Genomic DNA, 17,895 nt, shown 5'->3' with positions numbered 1-17,895 from the left:
ACTTTTAAATCATTAAAATATACCTAAATGACTGCCTGAACCTAAAGAACAAAGTTATGATTTTAAAGTTAAATGGGCCTTACGTGTGTTTATTTCCCTGTTGTTTTGATGCAGTTCACCCACAGAGTGTGTGAAGCATCATTGTTTTTTATTTGATTTTAATGGGATTCTAAAAACTGTCCAAAAACAATAAAAAGCTGTAAGTGCATTGTTTCCTCCTCTATTGTCGATCACTAAGTGAGGTCATCCATACAAAGCTGCTGCAGCTTTCACAGTAAACGAAACTGTACATAGAATAAAGTACAACGGTCGATAGAGACAATCTAAACCTACATAATCACACAGATAAACATTTAATTTCCTCCTGAAACATTACAGAACTACACTGGTGTTTTGTTAGGGTAAAGTTTCTGTTTACTTTGCTGAGAAAAACATCCCCAATAATTATACCTATGACGTGCTAATGTCCCACAACACAGTTTAACATTTAGGAGCTAATTCCACATTTAGTCCTTAGATACTTAAATAACTTTCTACTGAAAACAAGAAGTTTGCTTCTATTGAAACCACATGTTAATTATGATGTCGAGGGTCGATGTTCGGTTTTCTGCTGATCCACTGTAAAGGCCTCTGCTTCCAACAGGATATAAAAGACCATAATAAAATAAAGTTAATTATCCAATGCTTGTTAAAGTTAATGCACGATTCCAAGATACTGTACATATCGGCTGCATCTTTGTATGACAACAAAAGTGTATGTGACACTCAAGAGTGACCCTGACCGTCCAAACTCTTCATGTGCAGAAGAATCTTCACAGATGCGTTATTCTCAACACATCCTGCTGGATTATCTCAAAGCTTTTAATGGAAATCCTCCGTGCGTAAAAGCGCGTAATGTTCACACCCTGGAAATTGTTGCGGTTTGACGTATACTCCTGAGCTGTTTTCTTTTTCCTCTGGGCCGGAATGGAAAACTTCAACCGGGCTTAACACGTTGTACATTTTATTCACATGTCGTATATGCGGCTCATCTGTGAGGCAGCAGTTACCTTGAACGATCACAACCTCAGCCAGATCGAGTTTAAACTTTGAAAAAAAATCACAACACACTGCATTTTGTTTGGTGCGTTTCTCTCTCGACTGTGCCAGAGAGCATCTGGGGAAAAAGGTCATATAAAGAGTTTATAGGTGAGTTCCATGTGTGGGAACTTCAAATTGCTTTTGAACGTTTTTGAAAAGGGGACAAAAATGTTAATGTTGCGATTTCCAAATGTCACCAGTCTTAAGAATATGGTGGAATAAATTTGTTGTTTGTCAAAAAACTTGATTAACATTCAGTTGACAAGTTTCTTTTCTTGTTTTGAAGCAGTTATTCTAGCCCGGGGATAGTTGTGGGTCTAAAACACACGTTTTCTGTTGGAACACTTGATTTACAATGCGCAGAGTTAAAATGGTGCCACGGTAACCGTCAGTCGGTGATCTAAATATTATGTGGATTTCAAATTATGCCGTCGAAATTAATGTACAATGGTTAAATCTGTTCTAAAGCAAGTTTTACCCCATACCCCCATCCCCGGTCAGGCCTTTACGCAGCGTTTGAAAGCACCACAAACATGTCCACCAGTTACTTTTTTACATTTTAAGTTTTGTATTTTTACCTTTAATCATGTTTTTCATTGAATGTAAGATAATATTATCATTTTTTATAGATTTTATAGATTTTCTAAATGAATAACTGGTGTGTCAGCAACATGGTATTCTCCTTTTTCAAGCCAGAAATCATATTTTCACAATCATCACGGTGTCCTAAAAACAGGTTAATATCAACTGAGCTTTTCTACAAATTATATTTTTATTATTGTACCATTTCACCATGTTTGAAAAAAAATATTAAGAATTATTTAACCAGAAAACGACAATAGTTTTGTTTTTTTCCCCACGATATCACAGCCTCACCTCTAAGGTGGTATTTTTAGCCACACGAGCTGAGAAACCTTCGCTGGAGATGTTTGGACTCATACCTCAAAGAACCTTGGAGGGGCGGTGCTGACTCCTCTCCTCCTGCCAGCTTCTGGCTCTCACAGCCGGGAAGGCTGGTTCGGGGCGTGCGCTCTTGTGAGCAGCTCCCAAAAAATACATAGAGGGGGCGGGGGGCAGAGAGAGGGTGAGACAAGCAGACAGGAAGACAGGCGCAGATCGATGAGACCGAGGTAAAGATCCACCATCGAACTTTACGGCAGCGAGGTTTGTTTAGTTGGGATTTTTCAATCTTCTTCTCGTAATTAATCATCATTACGCACAGCGATCCTTCTACTCTCCACTCTAAAAAGATGCCCAAATCTCCACCGTGCGCGTCCCCCTGGTCCTCCATGTGGCTGGCATCTTTGGCTACTTTGATGGTGCAGTCGGTGCTTTCTTCCTCCTACTCTTCTTCATCCTCCTCCTCCACGTATCAGAGACCTGCAGCCGGCGGGAAACGGCCGGGCTTCATGGAGAGGACGCTGGTTCTCCTGGATGTCAACACCCGCAGTCCGATCCGAGTCCTCAACGACAACTTCCTCTCTCTGCAGCTGGACCCCTCGATCATCAAAGACGGCTGGCTGGACTTTCTGAGGTACCAAACAGCGCCAGTTTACTAAAAGCACGATTTGTTTCGCTTTCTATAATATTTTTATCCATTTACGCACGAAGCCACGTTGTGTAATTATGGAGTGAGCCAGCATGTTTCCTCCTCACTTCAATGATCCACATTACTGAATGAATTCTATCGATACTGATATGATCCAGACCTTTCAGATGATTTCATATTGCAGCACTGCAGGTTCAGGTTTGGTTAATAACATACATTTTGGCCTTACTCCTGTAACTGTTGTTCCTGTGCGCCTGGTAACACTGGACAAAACCGAGGGCCCCACACCCGTTCACTCTACAATGCAGAGTGTCTGTTTCACAGGTTATTAAATCTGGTTTTGAGGTTTTCATTTGTTTTTCTTAAAACCACAGAAAAATCCCTCGAGTCCGTCTCCAGCCATGTTGTTTCAATATTTGTATAAAATGCATGTTGAGTTTTTTTTAACTCATTTATTTTTGTGACTTTTCACTTCAGTGTATTTCAAAGATTTCAGTGGAGATGCAGCGCAGACTATAACTCGCACATGTTTTCACCATATGAAACATGACATTTTGAAATTCAAAACCTGGCAAAATCACTCCACAAATTCCGCGTTTATTCTAATGTTTAACTGTGGATCAGCACAGTGTGCAGACTGATGGCTCGCCAGGTGCTGGATGTGGATTTAACAGCATCATAAACATTGTTTAGTTCAGCTTCTAAATCACGTTTGAGTCATTGTCAGAGTTGATCTACTGAAGATGATTTATGGAGCAAAAAATTGCACCATTTTCTACAGCACATTTCATAACTGGAACCTTGTGGGTAAAAGAACGATCAGATTACTTGTGCTCCATTCTTGTCCTGATAATATTGTAAAATAAAGACACATCCCACTTCTCTATCCGACATAACATCATTTACAGCTTTGTTATGGGTCATTTCTTTATTATTCTATCTTTTAATCATTAATTTACTTTATTATATACAAACAAACATGTGACTTCATCAGCTTGATTTCGATTTATATCTGATAAAGCTGAAATAACCTGAATAGCTTTTACTGTATAAACATCTACAGGCCTGCTGGCTGTGACTTTTTTAAAAATTGTATTATTATTGTTATTATTATTCTGATGAAGCTGACGGTCACAGTTTATCTCAGTTTTTCCCCAGTGATTTAGAACAAAACCAAGGTTTTCCACCTTGTTTTTCGCTTTTGGAAACATGAAAACACAAAAACTTCATGAGAACTATGAGACGTGAACAGCAATTTTCTCTCCATTTGCACATGGCGTTTCAGTTTATAAAGTAAAACACTAGTAAATAGGCCTTTTCGTTTTTAATCATATATTTTTTCATGTGACAATTTATTACAATACCAGTTCAAAGTTTTAGAAAAGACAACATTTCCAATGAATCAACAGAAAGAGATATAAGAAAGAAATGATGAGAATTTGGTCTGATATAAAACAGGCCTTATGGTGCAGGGAGTAGAGAAAGTGCTTCATCAACTCGATGCAAACTTCAAGTGCAACACATTCAACTTCTGCAACCGAGTTGAGACGGACTTTACAAAAACACGTGTTCAGCTGCTAAATGAGGTAAAAGAAAAACAGATTTAAAACTCAATGACTGTTTTTCTTACTTTTGCATTTATTCGTGTTAAACTTGAATTTGTGTTAAGTTTTAATTTGAGTTTAAACACTGAGATTACACAATGTGAATTTAGATAACAACTCGAGATATTTTGGCGTCAAACGTTTGATTAAAAGCACCAAAAAAGAAAATACAAATTCAGTTTTTTTCAGATGACTATGGCAAAAATAAATAAAAACTCGGCTTTGCAGCACGAGATTATTAAATATTCCTTCATTCCATGTCCATACAAAACTCAAAGTCGTTCCTGTTTAAATCCGTGCAGGGTAAAGCATTAGTCTGCGTGTGTGTTGTTGTAACCCTTTGTTCCCTGAGGTAGCTGCTCTGTACCTGCTGTGGCTGCTTCCTGATGCCTTTTCCACCGGGTGACAGATGTTGAAGTCTCCGCTGATGTCAAGGAGAAAAACAGTGCAGATGTTTAACGGCCCGTGGAGCAGAATAACTTTCTGTGGACGTCTCATCGAGGCCTTTTTTAATGTTTGGATTTCAAGGAAAGGAAACGGGAAATGTTCGTTTTCACGTTTTCTGCTGCTGTGAAATATTTCTAAAGTGAGGCCACAGATAACTTTTGGTTTGTGTCTCTCTTCGTCTCTGACTCTGTTTCTCTCTGTGTCTCCAGCTCCAAGCGGCTGGTGACCCTGGCGCGCGGCCTGTCGCCAGCTTTCCTGCGCTTTGGAGGAAAACGCACCGACTTCCTGCAGTTTAACAACCAGAAGAACCTCGCCAAGTTCAGAGGGCCGGGACCGGACTATTACCTGAAAAACTACGAGGACGGTGATTACACACATGGTTTCTTAGCTGCCTCAACGTGTAACTTTTTACGGTGTTTACGCGCAAGTGGCGTCTGATCCTCGTTTGTTCGTGACGCACAGAGTAAACTTTATATTCTCGCTGAGGCTTAAGTTGTTCAGGCCGTTTGTTTTACGCAGCGCCCCTTTCCTTGCAGGACAGGCAGTGGCCAGTTTATTAGGGACACCGAGCTGAAACTAATGCTTATGGACCCTGCAGTGAACCACACTCTTTTGGATGTGATAATGTTCGGATTCGGATAAAAAGTGTTGCAGAGAGGTCCTTCTAACATCTTGTCCACTCAGTAAATGGTGTGGACACAATATTCGAAACACTTCTCAGTGCAACACAATTTAACTGCACCTCAAAGCCTAAAAGAACACGAATCAACAATTGTTTAAAACTGTTTCAACATTCATGTAGTAATGTAGACTTCATGAGTTTTATGTTGGCGTACCCAGTAAAACATCCTCTGAATGTTTACAGGACACTATGGATGTTGTATTTTGGTGTATAGTATAATATACATTTATATTACTTTAAAGCTGCATAAAATAGTTTGATTCAATTGTTCAAACAAAAATAATAAAGTTGTGTTTATTTCTTCCATTCTGCAGATATAGTGCGCAGTGACATTGCACTGGACCAACAGAAGGGCTGCAAACTGGCCAGTCATCCTGACATCATGCTGGAGCTGCAGAGGGAGAAGGCCGCCACCACACAGCTCGTCCTGCTGAAAGAGCAACTGTCCAATATCTACAGCAACATCACGATAACAGGTAGGAGATCAGACACACACACACACACACACACACACACACACACACACACACACCTAAAGGGTTGGGTTTTTTTTGACACATGCTCACATCCTAAGAGACACATTGTCCGTGCTCACACAGCATAGTTTGGACTTTGTGTCATGCACATGCAGATGTGCACGTATGCGCGTGTGCACTCACACGAGGTTCAAAGCATGCCAATGTAAACCATCAGCTTTCAGAATGACAAATGTAATTTGTAAAGGAGGAATGTGGGGATGGATAGAGGGGTGCAGCAGCAGAGGCCAGTAAACAGAGCACTGACGTTTTCACTGGTAACAGTTAACTCAACCTGACCGCAGAAGGAACTCTGGAGTCCTGGTTTTGGGTGGGCTACGTCTCTTATCTGTTACCGTGATTGACTGCGATGGAAACGAGGAACGGTTTGTTAAAGTTGCGACAGTTTTGGGATGTGTCCACAAACTTGGAATTGACTAAAAATACTGATTGTCAAATAGTATGTGTTTTCCTAATAGAGCTTGGAATTAAAAGTTGGTTGAATGAGGAAATAGAGAAAATTATCTGAAGCTTGATTACGTAAGTAGAAAAGTACAAAAAGTGCATCTAACATTAACTGATTTTTAACCTTTTGCTGACCCTGACTCTAATAAAATGGAGCAACAGCAGTGGAAGAACACATTTGACATTATTTATTACAACAATAATACTCTGGAGGCATCTCCTACAGACACATATTCATCATCTTGAAAAGACAGTGGTGGGGACTGGGAGCGCTAAAAGCCCAGAATGTGAGTTCTTAAATCAAAGAACCTCTGGAAAAACATTTCTGATTTATCTGTGAATGCTTAAAAGTGTAGAGGATGTATTGTTCACAACCCATGGAATATTTGGCCATCAATAATCAATAAGTTTGATAATAATCCAAATCTACCTCCAGTTATCCCAGTTCAATGTCTTACTACATTGTTTGATCATTATATACAGAACCTTGTGTTAGTGGGTCTGCAGTGTCAACGATGGAAGCAAATATTAACAACACAGCCGTGGATTTTCACATATAATCTCGAGTGGAACAGGAAACAAACGGCATTGTTGCATTAATCAAAGTAGGCCGTTACATAAAGGGAGAATTTTGAGCTGTTTGTGTGAGGAGTCAGTTCACAAGTTCAGGTCAGGAGTCACATGGTAACGCACACAACCATTCATTTTGTGCTAAAGCAGCCTTTAATTTTGACACCACAGTATTTCAGGTTCTTCCACATGGGCCAAGCATTTTGAAATGTCAACATTAGACTTTGTGGTTTTCATCAGTAAAATACATAGATGTTTTTTTATCAAACATAAAGATAGTGATTATAGATTTTTTTTGGTGGTGGAGTTCTGTACGATTGTTTTTACATAAACTAAGTTTTTAAGAAACAATAAAAACACGTGATCAATGTGGGTGTGATGGTCACACAGGGAGAGCAACAAAGATTATTGCTTTTACCACGAGCAGTCATAAAAATCACACTAAATAGTGTACTGCACGGGCCAGTATTAAAACTGTACAATAGTCTCCTACATGATAATGTGTTGACATCTGGTTTGATACTGGTAAAATAGTCTTGTAGGGTCCGAATAATTATTGCAATATAATTTTCATCAATGGTAATATAACAAAAGTCCAATATCGATATAATATTTGTGATTCACTGGCTATTTAAAAGCACATAAAACCACAACCTTTACTGAGGATCAAAGATTCATTTTCAAACGGAAAAGAAATAATAATGTGACATTTAGTGCAATAATTATCAATATTGACTCATATGAAAACTTTTATCTTGACATAATGTTTGGACGTATAGTTTTTTTCTGCATTAGCGGTCGACTGATATGGATTTTCAATGATTTATGAAAGCAGGAGTCATATAATGCTCATATTATGTTGTTTAAATTTTTTACCTCTGAAGATGGACAAAAAAATTATATTAACAAATGAGACACAAAATTATATTTGATAATTCACTTGAAAATAGAAAAATATTTTTAAATAAAAAAGTATATTGTGTCTTTTTGCTTGAGTAAATCTACAATCTTCTCGGTACTTTATTATTATTTATTATTTTAAACTAAAAGAAAACCCATAAGTAATTCAAAACCTTAACTCGAAAACTGTGTCATTTACACCGTGTGTACATGAGGATCTCAAAAATGCCAGATATCCAAACAATCTTTTCCTGTATCTCTGATCTGAATTGTTGAATCTTGGTAACAAAAATAACTGTAAACTAATAAAACCACAGTTGAGAAATCAAGCCTCTGTCTCACATATGTGGTGTCGTGCTTATGTCTCTCAAAATCAAGACCACATTTCCCATAAACCCCACTGCTTCCTGTCACAAAGAGGATGTTACCACTTGCTCACTTTGCTGTGCTGCAGCGTGGGAGTCGACAGAGACGTCCAGTTTCAGTAAAAATAAAAGTTATGATGATTTACCAATGATAAAACATGGATCGCTCCATTAAGCTACGAAAAATGTAAATATTTTAAAACTCACTTGTGAAAACAATGTGAGAATATTGATGCAGTAAAAGTTATGGCGATAATGAATCACCACATGAATGTTATTTTCTCACATTGTCGAGGTTTTTGCATCATTTAATTGGTTGATTCGAGCCATATGGAGGATTTTAAAGGCCAGTTTATAACTCTGCGTTGAATTGGCGGCGTATGTAGCCTCACTGCAACTATCATCGGTCGGCTTGGTAACGTCTGGTCCATGTCTCTCAGTGACGGAAGTAGCTATTGATCCCCTCAGTTTTAGTCAGTGGCCGAGAAACCACCACGCCACCCAGTGTTCGGACTGAGACGCACCAGCACACAAGTGTAAATGCTCACAACAGCATAGACCACTGGCATAAGCAACGACGCAAGTTCTGTGCCCGTCCCACACAGGAATACAATAAAGGTTTGACTGGTAGAAGTGCTGTTTCTGAGCTGGTGGAGGAGAGGAGAGGAGAGGAGAGGAGAGGAGAGGAGAGGAGAGGAGAGGAGAGGAGAGGAGAGGAGAGGAGAGGAGGTGGTGAGGCCAAGCAGGAGGACGTTATTTACTCTCATTCTTCCAAAGCACACACATAAGCTGCAGGTCGCCCCTTTGGGGGTATGTTGTTCAGAGGTCTGAGGTGTATTTTTCAAAGATAGTGAAGGGGGAGCCGCTGCGTTCTTATTTATTGTGCAAAGGGTTGTCTGTGGGGTTTAAGAGGGGAAGTGTAACTCAGCTGTGAAAGGGCAAATGTGTTGGTGTTATATTCTCATTATCACACTCTAGCATGTTGTGTAAACTAGAATCCGTTCAAGGACCTCCCGTGTGTGTGTGTGTGTGTGTGTGCGCATGTGTGTGTGCACGTGTGTGTGTGTGTGTGCGCACGCGTGTCTGTGCGTGTGTGTGTGTAAAAGACCTTTAATAGTCTTGCTCCATCCTTTTCCACTCACCAATGTCTGACCTTTGACCCTTAGATGGGGCCAGACCAAGCTTTCACACACACACACACACACACACACACACACACACACACACACACACACACACACACACACACACACACACACACACACAAAGGAATAAGGTTGAGAAAATTCCCTGATCTCAGACACGGTCATAGTCAGCATCATTTCATGTCTCTCTGCTGGAACATATCCGTCCATCAGGAATCTCTTTTTCAAACCATCTCTTCTCTTCCCTTTCTTTCATCTGGTTCTTCTCCTCCACCTCTCCCCAGTCCCTCTTCCCCATGATGTTTAATCTCAGTTAAACTGTGTATATTGTGACTTTGTGTAAAAGTCCTTGTGTTTATTTGATACTTCGCGCACGCGGCAGTCGTTCAGTTAAACTTGTGACCCCGTTGTCTGTGTTTTAAGGCTCTAAGAATAAACATGGCTCAATTAAGGAATCAACCAAGAAATACAAGGATAAGAACACATCTTCTAGAGAAGCAAGATTCAGAGAAAGGTAGTTATCAGTATTTAGGTGTGCAGCTGCTGTTGAGAGAGGTGGAAACTAATTTATCTTTAGATTTTTTACCTCCACCAAGGAGGTTATGTATTCACCTTATTTATTTATAAGTAGGATTGCACAAAAACACAACTGAACAGATTACCACAAAACCTGGTGGAAGGATGTGGTATGGTGTGGATCCGGATCAGGGTGCAGATGCAGGATTTATTTCCATAAGATTGCAAGAGAGGGCGTTTCTCCACATTTTCTCAGTTTTCCCAGGGGATACTTAATGGATCTTGATTAAAAAGAATCTTAGGGGACTGGTATCTATGCGTGTGTGAAATTTGGTGCAGTTTGATCGAATTCAACGGGACTGTTATGTGCTTTACAGAGTGGCCTTCTAGTTTTCTTCAGTTGATCAGGAACTTGGTGTAAAGGATACATTTAATCATTTAGTGTAAGAGACTGATAAAAATACATTTGTGTTGAATCACATGTTGTTGGACCAGTTATTGTATATTTTTGGACACAGGCAGTGGAGAGGAGGAAGAGGAGCGGTGTGGATGAGACCGAGGGACTAAGTCCCAAGTAGGACATCTCCTCAGGAAGGAGCGGCACTAACCTAGTTTTTAAAATGGGACACGGTCAGATTCACAGTTAAGAATAAACTACATTAGTTCATATAGGAAATCCAAATATATCTAGACACTAACTTTCATTCATGACTTCTTGTTTCACACATTCGAATGGTCCTAATCACAAGAGGAATCATGCATGTGAGAGTAAATGAAGCAGCACTTTGAATGGGATGAATCCCTCCCTGCAGAAATTAGACTACGCAGTTTGATGAAACAAAGCAGGAGGCTGGTTTGACCCTACTCTGAAATCTGTGAGGTCATACTTTTTTTAATATAATCCTTAATTGTGGTAAGGCTAAAAGGAATCAGATTAAAGAGCATAATGTTAACGCTAGATGAGGCAAAGGTTGGCGTCCTGATCAGGTAGTGGTATGCAGCCTGATTTAAACCTTCTCTCTTTCTTAGTCTGATCTCACATGCGTCGTATCAAGTGACAGGACTGTTTACAATGTCTAATCAGTTGTTAGGTTTAAGTAAACATTGCCGAGGGGACATCACACACTAAAATCTAAGCCCCTCTCTTTGAACTGAAACCGAGGTGCAGCAGTCACAGCCAGGAGCTTCTCATCGAGAGCTGCAGCCTCCACTAAAACGAAACACGAGAAGGAGGACGATATAGAAGAGACATACCATCAGAAGTGTGAGGCATGTAACCCTGCTTTCACAACAGAGGTGCCACAGAGAGGGGTCATTGTTTTCAACTGAGGCAGCGACTGAGGGGCTGCAAATTCCAGATGTCTGACTATCCCCCAGATTTTGCATCCAAAGATACACTGCAGTACATTTTACCTTTTTAATAATAAGTAACAATCTTTCAGCTGTTTCTGTTGCCTTTTTGCCGACTGTCTTTTTTCCTAAATTGGCCACACCTTGTTTGTGCTGATGTGGTCAGTGTTACGCTACAAGTCAAATTCACCTGCAGCAGAACACTTAGGCATGCAGAGTGAAGCAGCTGGGGATTGAACCACTGACCGCCTGGTTAGTTGATGACTCGCTCTACCTCCTGAGTCACTCGCACAAGATTTGACCCCATTTTAGAGAAGTTTATTAGTTTCACTTTGATAAAACTACAATTAGTTTTTTCCGGAAATCACTTCTTCACCATTCTGGCAAGTTCTGTTTAGATTAGATTAGATGAACTTTATTGATCCCAGTTGGGAAATTGTTGTGTCACAGCAGCAGTTCAACATTCATAGAAAGTAAGACGCAAAAGACAAGGTGGAAAATTGCAGTGATTTCTGCTATAGTGTAGTGTTAGCCAGACGCTTGCTAAAATGTCAGCAATGTGATAATATTTCACGCTGGAAGGTCCCACAAAAAATGCAACTTGAATGCAGTGGCGGCTCCTGCCAAATTTCTCATGGGGGGCAATTGTTGCGATGATGGCTAAGGTAACCTGTTTAATGGGTAAATACATGAATCCGTGTCGCTCCGGGTCAATTTAAGACTGAACCACGTCTCGTGTTGGACTGAGCACAAAATGTTGACGAGTCATTTTTCATGATGTTTAAATTCAGCCTCATAAACTCTGGAGCGAATCAAACAAACAGTAAGTTACTTCATCAGGTCCTGATAACTGATGAGTGTTTGCTGGTTAAAGTGAGGAAACAGAAACTCCAGCTCGGTACAAACCAATTGCAACTTCTGCTCTGATCATTGAGCAGGTGTGACCAGAGAGAACGTCTGTATTTCCCTGTTTGTTTCCACTGTTCTTCAACAAAGTCACTGACCGGCTGCTTCACGTGAACGAGCTCTGATCTCACTGTGTGTCGCTCTGAGCGAGTGAGAGGGGGCGGGGCCCCGGGGCCTGTGTGTGCTGTCTGGGAGCATGATTGAACCAAGGTGCAAGTGCAACAGCTTACGTATGACGTTAGTGCGTGCCCTCCTGGAAGTCATAGAGACTGGATTGCAGAGCCTGCAGTTTGAAAAAAAGGGTTTTACAATGAAAATCTATGAGAGCGAGTGTGGCTGATGTTCAGCCATATTGAAATCACCCCATACTCTGCTGAGGGCTTGGTGCTGCAGCTGATTGGACCTAAGAGGCACTGGTATCTGATTGGTACTTAGTATTGGCCGATATACAAAGTCTAGATATTTGAATCAGTATGGGGAATAAAAAAATGGAATCAGAATATCTCCTCAATATTCTATAATTAAAAAATAATATAAAAATTTGTAATGTGCAAAATTCGGAGAAAGAAACTGAAACTCATGTTCCTGACAAGAAGCATTGTGATGTTCAGAATCTGTTGAGACAAATATTTGGAGCAGACACAGAAAGGGGAATTTACTAAACATTGAATGGCTTGAAAATGTTTTCATCAAAACAACCGGGCACAGCTGACAACAGTCAGAGAGCCTCTAGATATAACTCTCTGTTTTTACTCATTTAAAAATCAAACCATATTTTCTTGTAACAGGGGGAAAACGCTCCATCCCTCCTCCCAGCCTCTGTCCTTAATCGCATCTTTAAAACTTTTCTTCTGAGGAGGAAATTTAATTGTTTTTGCATCATCTGCTTTATCTTTTCATTTAAATTTCCCTCACTGAATGTTCACACACACACACACACACACACACACACACACACACCATGTTGCAGCTGCTTCAGTATACCCGCTCCATCTCCAGCTCACTGCTGAATGCAGATTTATGAGTTTCTCCTGCCAGGTTTCACACTGTAACTCTGAAGTTCAGCCACTTTTCATGACGGCAGGAGAATTAGTATAATCCGCTTTAATTTGTTGATATATATAATGATATTAATGGGTGTGAGTAGTCGCTGTGGGTCTTGGAAGAGACCACAGGCGAGACAAAGAACATTAAAAGCTTGTGTGTATGTTTTTACACATCACTGATTGCTCAACTTGCTTTATTGTTCTGTTAAAATAGAAGGACCTGGAAGCCTGTTGTGCTTCACTGCCAACAACGAGGGAGCCAAAAATGTTGATTCTGCTGTAGGTCGAGTATGCAGCGCTTTTATCCAAATGCATTAAGCTTTGGAACGTCATCAGATTCACATATTGATCATGAATGGTACTTCCAAATGTACTGGGGATAACACGAGCTGAGTTGCAGTGAAATAAATGTTCCTTCTCTTAAATAAGGGATTCTTGCATATTAATGAATTTCAGACTTTATAAATTCGGTCTATTTCCATAATTTAGTAATAAATGAAGCAGAACTGTTTTACGTGAATCATTTTGTATGTATTAATGGAGTAAATATTAAATACAAGGAGGCTTCTGCTTTTTACACTTGAGAAAAAATCCTGTTGATTTTTGAAGGTTTTTACCACATTTCTTTAACCAGAAGGGCACTCATGAGTTCATCCATCTGCCAAGGCCCGATGCCTCCCTTGTGTAGCTCACTAGATCTGGATCCGCATCAAAGTACACACACTCATAAATATCAGCCCCCTAAATATGTCAGAATTTTTTCATCAAGATCCATGAATTATTCTCTGAGAAATTAACTTAAAGGTTGAAAAACACAGTATCTCACAGTGGAAAAAAGACCCCTTAAAAAATGTAATGGAAATCAGTTTAGTAGTAGTATGAGATGCACGAATGGAACAGAAATTACTTTTTAAATCCAATCTCGGAAAACTCTTTAAATTTCAATTCACTTTCTAATCATGGACTCATAGACGTGTCTCGAAAATGATCTTTGATTGAGCAAATGACATGTGGCATTGGATTGATTGATACCGACTGTCAACACACTGATGGTGATGTATTAAATCCAGACCAAGGTGTGCTGTGAAAACTGCCAACAATGCTGCTGGCGTAAACTCGGAACAGAAAATTGAAATGTTGGCTCGAGGTGGTTGTATAGAACAAAGCCAATGTGGCCTTTAGAGCCAAACCTGTCTGGCAGCAAATGAACAAACCAACACTTCAGTAGAAAGAAAAAAAAGTTTGAACTTTAAGTCTTCATCTTCTGCACAGGTGAACAAATTTACTGCATCAACCAACTGATATATGACTCATATCTGTCTGCAAGAAACAAAACATGCTCATTTGTTCTGTGGTTTATTCCAAACTATCTCTGCAGTAAAGTTTTAGCAACGCGCATCTGTGGTTTCTGAGGATTTAGTGTACTGCCTTTGGCCTCTCGGCCACCATGTGCATCGTTTTAGCATAGTTGTGTTTAAATCCTAGATCTCTAATAAGAAACATTCTTGAAATAAATCGTGTGATTAGATTAGTCATGTTCACGTATGCAGCGAAAAGCTCTGGACCAAGAATTAAGCCCTGCAGCACACCATCATAACCACTAGAGTTTCACACATGGAGGATTTTCACATTATGACAGGAAGTCTTCAGACAGAGGTGCTCTGTTGGAACAGGATTATGTAGAAAATGACATGAGCTTCTGATGTGTTTGGCTGAATTTATGACATGCTATTTGTAATGCTAACCTGTCAGTTAACAATTACAAACTGTGATGTAAGCCCAGCGTGACAAACTCTTGATTGCCATATTGCCTGCTTCTTCCCCCCCCCTTACTCTTTCCACATGGTCTGCACAGATCCAGAAATGTCTGTTTTTTCTTGATCGGTAGAATACCTAAAGTGTTTAAATCATGGATGGACATAACATGCAACTCCATGTGTTTGCAATATGCCCTGAGAAAAGTGCCAGCAACCTGCAAACGAATGTCATTTTAATAGCCTGATGCATGGGAAATGTTTGAAAGCAGTCTTTCCTTTCCTATGATTGTTTGGCATGACATCCAACCTCCAGATTTCTCCTCAGAACTCTAGAAAACATACGTTTTGTGTCAAATTTCATATCATGGCACCGTGCTCACTGCTGCTCTGAGCCCTTTTGCAGCAAGGGGATGGATCTGTAGCACAATGCTGGTAGCTCTCTCGTGTGTGTGTGTGTGTGTGTGTCAGCTCTATATTTGTGCAGGTGAAGCTGTTAACCTGAGGGGAAACATGCTAACTTCATTACCAGCGAGACACATTTTATTTCCTTAATTTGACTCTCAGGCTGTCGTCCATTATTTAAAAGATTGTGTGTGTGTCCACATGTATTAATGTCTGTGAAGTCTGAACCTGAAGTAGGGGCTAGTAAGCTGTAACCGCTGTTGGAGAGGGAATTTGACCTGGTGTTTGAGAAAGCTATTCTGATGTTCCGTCTTTCAACACTGAAATTTAACACACACATTAGTGTCACATTAATGTTTCTACCGTGTGTGAGTGTGTGAATCCATAGAAAGCGTCTACTTTTCCCCGTAATGCGAAAACCGATCTGCTATCATCCGTTCTGATCGAATAGACCAACCAACCTCTTGTATACTCACACATAATCTGCCCTTTCTTTTCTCTGACTAAATGAAGCTAGTGTAATTAATACAACGTTTACCTCAATCAAGGTTTGCGTATGTTTTTTATTTGTTTGTTGTTATCAAGATTACGCAAAAACTACTCAACTGATTTCCATGAAATGTTGTGGGCTGGGAGGGCATGAGCCAGGGAAGAATCGATTAAAGATTGGTGCAGATTATTTCAACATTATCATTGATTTCTCAGAGAAAAATTGATGGAGAAAATATTATATTAATATTAATGCATGTACAGATCCAAATAAAAATCCAGAGCTTAAGAGAGAATTTAAATTTGGTCTCATCAGGGGACTGCTCTGCCTTTACACTCTACTGAGTGACATTGTAGTTATAAATACTCCTATTTTCTTGTAACTGTCTGTGCTATAGATTATGTTTATATAATTTTGTAACAGACAATTTGTTTTCCAAAAAAATTTAAGTGACAAGATTAGGTTTCTCATGAAATGTGCGTTTAGAATGAATGTCTCTGCAAAGTTACAACACTTATCTGAATTCAAGTTTATCATTATTGGCATGTGTACACATAGTTCTTTTAGTTTGTATGCATCATGGTAGCTAAGGTTTCTATCGTAGTGTGAACCTCAATGGCACTCAGTGGAGCGCATACCTCCGACAAGACCCAATAGTCCTCTTAAATGCAAACAAGCTGCACCAAATTTTACAAACTCATAAATATCAGTCCCCTGAACATGCCTGATTTCCATCAAGATCCATGGGTTGCCCTTTGAAAAATTGAAAAACATTATATCTCGCAATGTTAAAGAAAGCAATAAAAATTCCCAGATCCGCCATTGATCTGGATCTGCACCTAAATTTAATGGGTTCTTTCCTGGCCCACACCACATCCTTCCACTAAGGTTGTTGTGTAATCTTGCTCACAAACACACTAACAACAAAGAGACACGTGTGAATACATAACCTAATTATTCTTTTTGATAAAGTGCATCTCTTCTCTGCTTCTTTTTATTTAATGATTTTCCCTTAAGTTAAATCTCACATTGCCAATGTCCCCTATATATTATTGAAACACTTGCTTCCGAACGAGCTTGGCGTGTTTTTCTTCTGGCCACTTGTGAATCCCCTTCAATTCTCCACTCTTCTTTTACTGGGAGCATATGGCTGGTTGGATTGTGTTGGACCTTGTCAGAGGCCATCTATCACTCCATGGTGTCCTGCTGAGTTGGAGATTCACAGCACAGCCTCAGCCCTCAAAATGAGAAAACAAGAGCAAGAGAGAACAAAGATAGATTAAGAGAGAGGGAAGAGAGGGAAGGGGAAGGGGGTGGAAGAAGTGAAAAATGAAATAACAGCAACAGACAGATGGTAAAAGAGAAGATGGGGAAAATGGAGGAAAGGAACATTTTAAGATTAATAAAAGAAAAGTTATCTTCGTATGAGACCAATCACAGTGTTTTTAGTTTTTCTCTGAACTTTTGACTTTTTGCCATCCCAGCCAGCTCTGGCAGCTCAGAGATGCTCTCAGCCAAAGGCCCCATCGACACCTGTGGTATAAAACTGTGCCTTTAAGGTTGAACACACCTGTAAGTGCTCAGGGTTCAGTAGCTTCACACTTGTTAGACTCCAAAACAGCCCCAGAGCACAAATAATATCATCAGAGCTCTCTTAAGAAAATATATTCAGTAAAAATGGTGTTTCCAAAAACCTTTCACAAGCTATCGACTTGGAAATCGACATCAATTTCTGATGAAAAACAGAGCTGTGCATGTTTCATATTATTTCCCTTGCATCAAGAAGTGCATATTTCTACATCTGCTTGCCTTTTCTATATATTATATGTAATAAAACAATTCTTGGTTGCATTTAGGTCAAACATACAATCAGATTTTGTGTGTAAACCTGTATTAAATAAGTTTCACATTGTTCTATGAGAGAAAATCACCAAAGAGAAAAAGAGAGTAATTGAGAAAACGTGTCCCAACGTACGAGACTACAGCTCAACCTGCTCCAGAGGCACGGCTGCTGGCTGTGTCTGTCCTCTGACCCTCTGACCCCCACATGAAATGACAACATGCATGTGCCTCAGAGGGACATGTGAAGAAGCTACTTCCGAACTT

General features: G+C 39.8%; 1 protein-coding gene across 2 annotated transcripts in view; it reads left to right on the top strand.

Annotated features, from left to right (window-relative positions):
• The first annotated feature begins 2,030 nt into the window (after positions 1–2,030).
• The window catches only part of hpse2 (heparanase 2), a 53,453-nt gene continuing 37,588 nt past the window's right edge, over positions 2,031–17,895 (top strand). Inside the window, exons 1-4 of one of the 2 annotated variants that reach the window (XM_069539054.1) lie at positions 2,031–2,244; positions 2,331–2,614; positions 4,890–5,044; positions 5,677–5,838. In XM_069539054.1, the coding sequence (XP_069395155.1) occupies positions 2,331–2,614; positions 4,890–5,044; positions 5,677–5,838 (601 nt within the window). In that variant the 5' untranslated portion in view covers positions 2,031–2,244. Of the gene's footprint in view, positions 2,615–4,889; positions 5,045–5,676; positions 5,839–17,895 lie in introns of both variants that reach the window. The other variant, XM_069539053.1, reaches the window with a different exon arrangement.

This window comes from Paralichthys olivaceus, chromosome 14 (assembly GCF_024713975.1).
Source record: "Paralichthys olivaceus isolate ysfri-2021 chromosome 14, ASM2471397v2, whole genome shotgun sequence".
Classification (NCBI taxonomy): Eukaryota; Metazoa; Chordata; class Actinopteri; order Pleuronectiformes; family Paralichthyidae; genus Paralichthys; species Paralichthys olivaceus.
This window is presented reverse-complemented; position numbering and strand designations above follow the sequence as displayed.